Here is an 11,219-nt window from a genome sequence, read left to right as displayed (position 1 = left end):
CAATATCGTACAAATATGGGTGTTAACAGCCCATATTTGGCTTATCCCTTGCTTTTGGCAGTCTCTTCCCATATAGGGCCCCAAGGAAATGCCTTACAAGACTACTTTAGACAGTAGCGACGTGGATTAGGAACTGAAAAAGCAACCTGGGAATGACGAAAAGATTTCTACTTATATTTTTAATCATCATAAAAATCATCTTTTTTAAGTATATATTACTGTCAATGTTTCATATTTTGGAGTTGTAGTTACTATTGGCAAGAGTTGCTCTTTACTTGTAGTTCCTTACAATGAGTTGTTTGATGACCGCTAACACGCATTCTCTTTTATTTTTAAAATTTCTCTTTTTCCAAGGAGTGTGGAAATATTATGTTTTACTTTTTAGCTCAGTTGAAGATAAATAATTGTTTTTAATCAAGTAATCATTTCAGTGAAGTCTAATGAAGAAAACTTCCCTTGCTTCATTTTAAGAACTTCCTTTTTTAATCTTAATCCCGCCCCGTCTGTGCTGCTCTGTGTCTGCAAATAACTCGTATTTACAAACTTTGAGGCATAAATACAAAGGACAGTGGAGAAGAGTCTTATTGATTGATTAGTTAAGTGGAAGCCTGCACAACCATGTGTCATTAAAAAAATGAAAAATTGGGAATTTAGTTTTTAATCGAAAAGACCTCAATGTGCAGCTATGCAGGTTCTTGTAGTAACTGGTACCACGTTTGAAATAATAAATGTAAAGAAAAATAACAAATAAAGCTTATTTTAAAAATGGGCTAAGAAGGAGAATTTTTTTTTGAGAATCTATGAATATAAGCAAAAACAAATGATGCAAAATAGATTGAGTTTTGTATAACAAAGGATTACGCTATAATCCTTATATTTGTGGAAGCCTGCACAACCATGTGTCATTGAAAAAAATGAAAATTTGGGAATTTAGTTTTTAATCGAAAAGACCTCAGTGTGCAGCTATGCAGGTTCTTGTAGTAACTGGTTACACATTTGAAATAATAAATGTAAAGAAAAATAACAAATAAAGCTTATTTTAAAAATGGGCTAAGAAGGAGAATTTTTTTTTGAGAATCTATGAATATAAGCAAAAACAAATGATGCAAAATAGATTGAGTTTTGTATAACAAAGGATTACGCTATAATCCTTATATTTGTGGAAGCCTGCACAACCATGTCAGTGGAAGCCTGCACAACCATGTGTCATTAAAAAAAAAAAAAAAATTGGGAACTTGGTTTTTAATCGAAAAGACCTCAGTGTGCAGCTATGCAGGTTCTTGTAGTAACTAGTACCACATTTGAAATAATAAATGTAAAGAAAAATAACAAATAAAGCTTATTTTAAAAATGGGCTAAGAAGGAGAATTTTTTTTTTGAGAATCTATGAATATAAGCAAAAACAAATGATGCAAAATAGATTGAGTTTTGTATAACAAAGGATTACGCTATAATCCTTATATTTGTGGAAGCCTGCACAACCATGTGTCATTGAAAAAAATGAAAAATTGGGAATTTAGTTTTTAATCGAAAAGACCTCAGTGTGCAGCTATGCAGGTTCTTGTAGTAACTGGTACCACATTTGAAATAATAAATGTAAAGAAAAATGACAAATAAAGCTTATTTTAAAAATGGGCTAAGAAGGAGAATTTTTTTTGAGAATCTATGAATATAAGCAAAAACAAATGATGCAAAATAGATTGAGTTTTGTATAACAAAGGATTACGCTATAATCCTTATATTTGTGGAAGCCTGCACAACCATGTGTCATTGAAAAAAATGAAAATTTGGGAATTTAGTTTTTAATCGAAAAGACCTCAGTGTGCAGCCATGCAGGTTCTTGTAGTAACTGGTACCACATTTGAAATAATAAATGTAAAGAAAAATAACAAATAAGGCTTATTTTAAAAATGGGCTAAGAAGGAGAATTTTTTTTTGAGAATCTATGAATATAAGCAAAAACAAATGATGCAAAATAGATTGAGTTTTGTATAACAAAGGATTACGCTATAATCCTTATATTTGTGGAAGCCTGCACAACCATATCAGTGGAAGCCTGCACAACCATGTGTCATTAAAAAAAAAATAAAAAAAAATTGGGAATTTGGTTTTTAATCGAAAAGACCTCAATGTGCAGCTATGCAGGTTCTTGTAGTAACTGGTACCACATTTGAAATAATAAATGTAAAGAAAAATAACAAATAAAGCTTATTTTAAAAATGGGCTAAGAAGGAGAATTTGTTTTTTGAGAATCTACGAATATAAGCAAAAACAAATGATTCAAAATAGATTGAGTTTTGTATAACAAAGGTATCAAATTGATCTAAGCTATAAATGCATAAATAAAAAGTCACTGAGTGGAAGAAAGCCAGTTTAAAGATAATTTTTTGTATAGCCTAATCCATTTTGTGCCCCTCGCTTTCACTTATGTTCTGAAATATTTGCTATATTTGCTGTGTTATCAAGTCTTTTCTATTTTTATACTTTTTGCTGTACCCAATTTAAGGCTTATTACCATTCTGATCATATCAGGGGTCTTTAGTTTCAGTTAGTACACCATTTATGAAAAATATTGAGGGGGCTGGGAGGGTGAGTATACAAGAAAAGGGAAGCTTTTGATGTTGTATTAGTGCAGGTGCACTTCGTCGGAAGTGCCACACTGACTGACATATAAAATTTAGAAATAATTGAAAATTCGGAAGTGGTCGAAAAATTGTTCACAAATATAAAATTTACATGCGGCAGAAGTACAAGAGTACAAATATACAAGGTGGTGAATTGAGGACAGCGAGTAGAAAGGGAAATGTGAGTGAAAGTTCTACAAAAATAAGCTAAAAATATATGGCGCGAACAGCTTAAGAAGGTGCAGCTTTCCTTTGATGACAGAGTCGCTACGGAAGAAAAGCGTAAATCTAACCCATTAGATTTGCTTATTTATCTTCTCTGTACGACATGGCAACACTGATGGTACTGCCCAATAAACTTCTTAATTTTAAAATAATCAAAAGAATATTTTAGAAAACTGTGCTTCTTGGGTATGAATAGATCAAAGAGGGGTACTTAAGGCAAAAGCTGTTATTAATTTGGTATTCTTAGTAATCTAAGGACCGTTCTTTCAGGGTCCAGATTCGCCAAACAAGTTCAAAATCGTTGATTCAAACCAAATAAACCGAAAATTGACCTAAACATCCGGCAAAAATTGAGCAAAAGGTTGTTCTATTTCCAATCAAATGCTCGATCTCATAATTAATAAGAAAAAAAATTGATATATGTGAGCTTGTGCACAGACTTATGCAAGTCTGTAATGCTTTTTATTTTCTTTAGATGGCTCAGAAGACTGGGAAGATGTTACATCAGAGGATGAAAGTGAAGTAGTCAATGGTAAAGATGAATCTATGCCGAAAACCATTGCTGAAGATATCTGTGCTCTACCCGGAGCAATCTTGGGTGTATTCAGACAAGATTCAAGCAGTGGATCTCACGTTCTTCAATTAGTTTTGAATAAAACTATTTCAATTCCTGAAAATCTAATTAGAACAAATAATGGGAAATATGCAAAGCGATGGAAAAGCTTAGTATTAAGGTATGAAGCTTTAAGATGTGTTCATTTGCTAGAATTGTAATTATATAAAAGTATATGAATTGAATTATACCTAATTATATATTATTTAGTTCTATTAAATTAATTAAATTAAGTTTATAAATCAAGAATTTAGTTAAAGCTATATTATAGTAGAAGACGGTAATTTTTTGTGTTACCGATTTTCGATAGAACGCGGTAATTAAAGTGAAAACGACCGAACAACGTTTCTAGGAGAATTTCGGCTGGTCTTTTGGCTGAGAGCGAAATTTGCAATTTTCTAGAATTATTACTATTATTAAAGTCGTCTTCTTTGACAATCTAAAATATTGATTGACAATCCAGAATGTAAAAATTGGCGTTTTTCATGACAATCTCGATTTCCAATTTCGATTTTCTGTGACAAGATCCACAATCCGAATTGTTACTTAAGTAGTCAAAACAAGAATCTTGGTCGTGAGCTAAATTTTTAACTGAATAAATAATAAAAATGAATAAATGAATAAATAAATGAAACAAGAATAAGAAGTAAAATCCAGAAGTCTTAATCATTACTTATGACAAAATCTTCTTGACTGGTTATTCGTAATAATATTCCACGTAGTCCTGTGATTGTGTTGTGGAATTGATCGCTACTTTGGAATATTGAACCCTGGTTCTATTTCAGCTGCAACAACCAACTGGAGGACCTTGAACTTGACTCTGGTGATGAGCTTATGCAAAGGCGTCTCCAGAATAATCCCAACAAGAAATAGAAGAATATTCCCTATGAACGTATCTAAATTGACTTCAGTGGCTTTCACCACTAATTCTTTGCAATTACTTAACTAAAAAGTCTCCATTATAGTTGCTGACAGTCATATAACTTAAATCCTACTACCCAAGAAACTGAAGTCTTTTTTAATGTAAAATTACAGAAAAACTGAAGTTTTTTAGTGTAAAAATAATAGTTCTAGCACTATCGTATCAGACATCAGCGTCAGAAGAGGCAGAATGAATAAGGAGTGACAATAAGGTTTGATGAGAAACGATAATTTTGTAATTTTCGCCATTTTTATTAACTAAATGCTTTCCTAGTAGCCTCTAGTTAGACTTATTTCTCAATCTAGATTGAAGAATTGACAAAAAATGGAAATACAACGGCTATCAAATGCAAGAAACCTCGTCTGCTCCTACAAAATAAGTCGATTCAAACCTAGATTTTTATTTGTTAATACTGTTCACTTTACTTTATTTCTTTAGAAAAAACCTCTTTATTATGGTTCCTTATTTTGTGTTCATAGCTGAATGTATCTGCTATTTGTTCAAAAAGTGCTTAGAATTAGCTCCTCCGATGCCTAGTGGCGTATACGACGGCAATAGTTGACCTCCACATAGTATGATTTTTAACCAATGATCACATATTATTAGAAAAGAATGTATACCTCTGACCTTAGCTCCTAGGGAATGACCAATCCTGGTGTATTAACTTCTAGGGAATGACCAGTCGTGGTGCATTGTCTAACACTTTGCACGAAAGTCTTCTCCGTCTCGTTCATATGGTCCCACTACCACCGCCATCTTAGTCTGACTTCATCGGTTATTTGTAGTCGCTTAGTGAGAGACCTGATAAGAGTGCTAGGTAGTCTATCACTTGAGCTAAGTAAGTCCATTCAATCAAGCTAAGTTCTTCGTAGGTAATTGTTCTCAGATCAAGTAACCTTTTCTCTACAGGAGCTAATTCTAAGCATATTTTGAACACATAACAGGCTTACAAACTAATTGTTTTCTGGGGGGGTGTATTCATTTTTGTTACGTTTTTTTATGAGTTTCGGACAAACACTTCGATGTGGGGGGGGGGGTTCAAGCCTCCTAACCTCCTTCCCCCTGAATTGAGCCGTGATTGTTCGTCTTCTTCCATAAAGACTAGGACAGGACTGACCAGGTTATAACCTTTGGGAACTGATATTAACCTGGAATGGATTCGATTCCATTGGTATGTTGATTTGGGCCACTGATGTGTAGCATTATTTGCTCCATTAATTCTGGGTTAGTTCCTGAAGTTGAAGACTCTCGATACATATTCTCGGAAGATCGTGCTGACGGAGGAGTTGAATCTTCAAACTGTTGTTTGAAGATTGTACGCAGCTACGGAACTGTTCTTCGTAGGTAACTATTCTCATATTAAGTAACTTTTTCTCTACAGCTTTAGGTAAACTCCAGGAATAGCATCCATATGTCAGTATGGATACTAAATTGCTACTGAGCATGTTACTTCAGCTTCAGAATGTACTTTCTGCAAGTCCAAATATTATTTAATTGAGAGAATGCTGCACCCTTTAGGGAGATTGAATGTTCAAGACTTCGGTGAAATAAAACTTGCCAAAGCTTTGGCATGTCTTGTATAAAATAAGTGTTTGCAAAAATAGATTTATTCTTTGGCAATGCTGTTCACTTCATTTATTTTTCTAGAATAAAATCTCTTCGTTGTGATGCTTTCTTTTGTCTTGGAAACTTAGTGCCTCTGCTGTCTGTTCAAGACTTTGGTGGAGTTGATAATCTCTTTCAGGCATGGTGTGACCTCAACCAAATGCTTTTTCAAACAAACGGTAAGTTAAATTGACTTACAGTTAAGTTAGTAACAATGAGTAAATTCGTGAAATTAAAACCCGTATTGAACCTGATATTGAATTTAAATTAATAGATGTTAAGTGAAACGGTAAGCAGTAAGTTAATAAATGGTCAGTTAAAGAAAAAAACAATTAATTTGTTTTTAAGCTCAAGTATAGAATTAATAAATAAACTTATAGGCTATAATTGCCAGATAGAGTGCACCAAGAAACAGTGAAATGACTTGTAAAAAATGTTATGATTCAAATATTTTGTTCTGTTACTGGCTTAAAATTTTATACAAAAGAACCAATGAGATCTTGAATTATATGGGTTCACGTCTGTTGGAAATTCATTTTCGTAAAGTTCTCAGCTTAACACGGTTATGAAACCAAGTAAGTTTTAAAAGGAAGGGAATATTTGTCTCTCTGAAAATTAAGAACAATGCGATTGTTTTACCCAATTACGTCACAAGAATAAACCAATGGAGCTAAAGTGCACTTTCTAACACGGAACTATGAAACAGTACTGTCTCTTTTTATCTTTCTTCAAACTGATAATTAACTGTACAAGGGTAATTGATAACAAGGTAATATTTATTAAGTTTACGTAATAACTATATAAGGATAATTGATTAATTATAAAAGGGTGATTAAAGGTAGCATAATATAGGTATAATTAATAATTATATTGTAATAATTAAGGTTATATAATAACTGTAAAGGGGTAATTAATTAACCAGAGAAGGGTAATTAAGGTTAGTATAATATAAGGGCAATTAATTCTTATCAAAAAGAAAACTTATCTGTATCAATAATTAAGTTGATTTTATAGGGAGTATTAATAGCCAGAGAGAGTGCAAAAGGGGCAATCTGTTTGAATTAATTTAACAATCAAATTTAAGGCCAAGTTTAACAGGCCAACCAAATTTAACAGAAGAAAGGATCTGAAGATAACGTAGATGTTTAAAAATCTAGAATAATTAGTTCTGTTTTAGTTCTTGGCGTCTGGTGCCAGAGGTGAAATCTTATGTTCTTCGGGTTGGAAAAAGCTTTCAACCTTTGTGCTATTGCAGAGGTTGACCTCCTCAAAAGCAAACACTGAAAAATTTAAAATATTTAGGCTAGCCTAGGCTATATCAGTTTTAAAGCATTTCACTTTAATTTACCCCTTCTAATGGTCAAATATATAGCCTAAATGGTAAATATTTCGTTGTTCATATTATTGACCTACAGATAAATTGAAATACCACTAGATGCCATTTTTATGCTCTTTCTCAATAATAACGATTGCTTTTTTTGCAGATTTAATTTTAAGCCCTTTTAGGACCCCTGAAAATAATAATGTCTTTCTATATTTTCTTGATATGAAAATAGGTTATAATATTTGTTTCAAGGTTAGTATTTCATTGTAAATCCATTTAGTAAAAGTGTTTGAACACAATATGTTCATCCAGTGATCTAAATTCTATTTTTTGATGAAAAGGGGTGGAAGAAAGAACTGCCTCAGAAGACCAAATTTGTCTGTGGCCCTTTCTGTAAACAGCTGATTTAGAGCGTCAAAAATTATAATAATTAAATAATAATTATAATAATTAAACAGAAATTAGAGCGTCATGCAAGTGTGTCTCAACAAGATTTTGGGTGGGAAAAAAAGGTAAAGGATACGACATTAGACTTTACAGTCCGTACCGGCGGTGCTGGTCTCCGTTTCTTGGCCCTTCAGCCAGGAAGTGCAATGGGGGGTTGGGGGCCAGCCATCCTGTGCTTTCGCACACCCTTTCTGTTTACCTTCCCCAGATTTCTCCAGGTACCCATTTAGAGCTGAGTCGACTCTGCTCAGCTTACAGAGTCACGCCACTGACCCCCGTCCCAAACTGAAGAATTGGGTACACCGGGATTCGAACCCGCGTCCTCTCAGACAAGGGATCACGAATCTAGCGCACCAACCCATTCGGCCAGGACGGCTAGGGTGGAACTGAACTATTAGTATCGTCACTATGTTTTTGGAGTGAACAGTGCAGAAGTTTTTAATTAGCTTTTGATTAGTTTAAAATAATTTTAATCAGGTTCTAGTTAATGGATTTTTTGTAATATTTCGATTTTTTTTACCTGGCCGTTTGAAGCCAATTTTAATCTTTTCCGTGAACGTTTTGAAGAAATAACTCTTTGACACAGCCATAGTTTCTCTTTGGCCCTTATTATAATCAACTATTTGAATATATAACCAAAATTTACAGCGATGAGCAGACATATGTCGTATCTGATATCTGGTGATACTAAATTATTACTACCTTGAGACGTAAACTTTGAGGCTGGCCCAAGGCAAAATTTAGGCCTAAATTTAAAGCTCAATTTAGGCCTAATCTTTTGTTCCCTAGGAATTTGAATTTTTTTACAGGCCCTGGCTATTAAGTTTTATCTGTTTGTTAAAATGGGTGGAAGACTCTCTCTCAAAAGCTGAAACTTCTCTGTGACTCTTTATTTATTCAGATATATGGATTTGTTGATTGAACTCCTTTAAAAGCCGAATTGATTAAAAAAGGGGCAAGTTTTTGGCATATATTATTAACCTAACGCCAATCCTGTGAAAGGGATTAGAAATCTTATTTTTAGACTTAGTTAAATTGGTTTCGAATTTTTCTTCTTGTTCTTGTCATTTTCCGCTCATGTTAATTGGTCTCCTTTTTTCTATGTTATTTTGTCTCTTTCTTTGTTCTTTCTGGTCTCCAGTTTTTTACTCTTTTTCTTTTTTTTTTTTCTTGTCATTTTCTCTTGTTCTTTCGGATAGAGGAAAAATAGGCGATGTAGAAAAATAGGTAAAAGAATATTATTTCAGAAGTATCTACGCAGTCAGATTTAGCAGAAGCTGCTGTTAATACAGTTAGGAGTATTACAGAAAAGTTAAAAGAGGTGAGCTATAAATTTATTAATAAATAAATTTTCTATTCATAGTTTAACTATCTTCTATAGTTAATATCTTCTATATCTTTTTAATATTCTCTTATGACAACAAATCTATTTATTTAATAGTTCAGTAACGCTAAAATTTATTTACATAATTTACTTTTATAATAATTTAAATATTGTATCAAATTCGTTAATCAATAATAAATTAATAACCTCTAAACTAAACCAAAACAAACCGTTGATTTGTCGTATTGACTTTAATTTGTTATACCAACAGACTTTACATAAGCTCTTATGATTGGAGGCTCAAATTGGGCTTCTGGTTCTCTAAATTTATGTTCCAGCGCACAATTTTTGCAGAAAGGTTGGCATGTATTTTACTTCATTGATGAGATTGATATATATCAATCTCAAGTATCCAGGGAAATGGGACATGAAAATGACTATTTCAGAGACGTGTTCCCTTTCTCCGACCTCCAAACCGCTTGGAACTTATGAGAAAATAGTGTTTGACTATGGGGAGAAAGTGGATGAATTTTAAAAGCGTCCGTCACTTCTATCCGAGCTTCTACTATGAGCATCACTTCTAGCTTCCGACCTAGTCCAGTGGTTAGCACTCTACACTTGAAATCCAGAGGACAGTGGTTGGAGTCCTGGTGTTGCTGGTTATTTGGTTGGAACGGGGTTAAATCGTGTGCCTCAGTGAGCTCAGCTACAGTTAATCCAACTCTAAATGGGCACCTGGGAAAATTTGAGGGAGAAAACAATGGAAGCGTCCTATGATTTACCCCCTACCACACATTGCACTCTCGGCTGGAGTAGAAAATCAGAAGACCGGTACACGCGCTACGCAGACCATTGGCCAGGATGCGATTTTTTTTATTCCATTGCTTCTATGTCCTACCTACTTTTCTTATTAAAGTGTCTGTTTTTGCTTGAATTTGGATAGGATGAGACCTGTTGTGAAAGAGGCGTTTGTCAGGGAATTTTAGACCGTTAAACACTGGCGCAGTACTGGTGCTATCCGGCTTGAGCCAAAATTTTCATCGCTGTAGGATTTCTGCTCTATCATACTTGAGTGACTTGTAAGTAAGAATCGTAAATCGTTTGTCGTCACAAATGTGTTATTTCATACTTGTACTATTTGATCTGTATTTATTAGTTTCAGATATTTTTTAGGTTAAAGAAAGGGTCTTTATGCAAATGTATGCGCAACGATTATAAGCAACATTGCAAAGCAATGCTGTAGTTTTGCAGTAATTAGTGCTTTTTGGTAAATTAGTAAAATTATTAAAATTGTAAACTAATTACAATTAGTAGAAGCACTTTTGTGGCAATCACTCTGTGAAAAACATAGAAGTGAATTGTAGGTATTTAATAAATACTGTCTTTCAAGTCAAAAAAAAAGTCTAAGCTTGTATACCTATTGCATTTGAAAACTGGCAATGTTGACTAGATGCCAAGAAATTGAGAATAAAGCTGGTTTTCTGATTACAGGGAATTTGAGATCGTCTTTCAAAAACTTCGCATCATTTTGTTTTTTCTAATAATAATTTTAGTGACGGTCTAGAATGCCCTTCCTGCACGGAATTTCATACCCGTGGCCCTTTGTTTTCTCTAATAAGGTTCTTCGTGAGACTCGTCATTTTAAAAATGTTGAAGAGGTTATGAATACGGTATACGGTAAACAAAACCAATGGGTTGCCCTCGTAACACTCCGCCAAATTGGAAAAATTGCCTGCCTAGCCCCTTATTCTTACCCTGGTGAATCTTCAACATGATGTGTGTTTCAAATACTAAATATTCCACCGCTGTATCTTTTCACTTCTTTCCATTCTGTACTTTATGTGATAAAACATGTTCAACATCTTTTGCCTGATTGCCTTTTATTTGCATAATAATATTGTAATATTATTATTATTATGTTACCCCCTACTAATATAGACATTGCTATTATATTATTATTATTATTATTATTATTATTATATAGCTACTATTATTATATTGTTATTATTATAATATTAAATAATAATATTATTTGCATATCATATTATTTGCATCATATTTATTTTCAGGATGATAATCAGATTTCACATTCTTATTTTACCCGTGGCAGTTCTGGAGTTCGCCAGTCTTCAACA

General features: G+C 33.3%; 1 protein-coding gene across 1 annotated transcript in view; it reads left to right on the top strand.

Moving 5' to 3' along the window:
- Positions 1-11,219, top strand: part of LOC136034029 (HEAT repeat-containing protein 3-like) — a 66,513-nt gene that overhangs the window by 43,360 nt on the left and 11,934 nt on the right. Inside the window, exons 8-10 of the mRNA XM_065715089.1 lie at positions 3,325-3,583; positions 6,032-6,168; positions 9,008-9,081. Of these exons, the coding sequence (XP_065571161.1) occupies positions 3,325-3,583; positions 6,032-6,168; positions 9,008-9,081 (470 nt within the window). The remainder of the gene's footprint in view (positions 1-3,324; positions 3,584-6,031; positions 6,169-9,007; positions 9,082-11,219) is intronic.

This window comes from Artemia franciscana, chromosome 12 (assembly GCF_032884065.1).
Source record: "Artemia franciscana chromosome 12, ASM3288406v1, whole genome shotgun sequence".
In the NCBI taxonomy this organism is placed as follows: domain Eukaryota; kingdom Metazoa; phylum Arthropoda; class Branchiopoda; order Anostraca; family Artemiidae; genus Artemia; species Artemia franciscana.
This window is presented reverse-complemented; position numbering and strand designations above follow the sequence as displayed.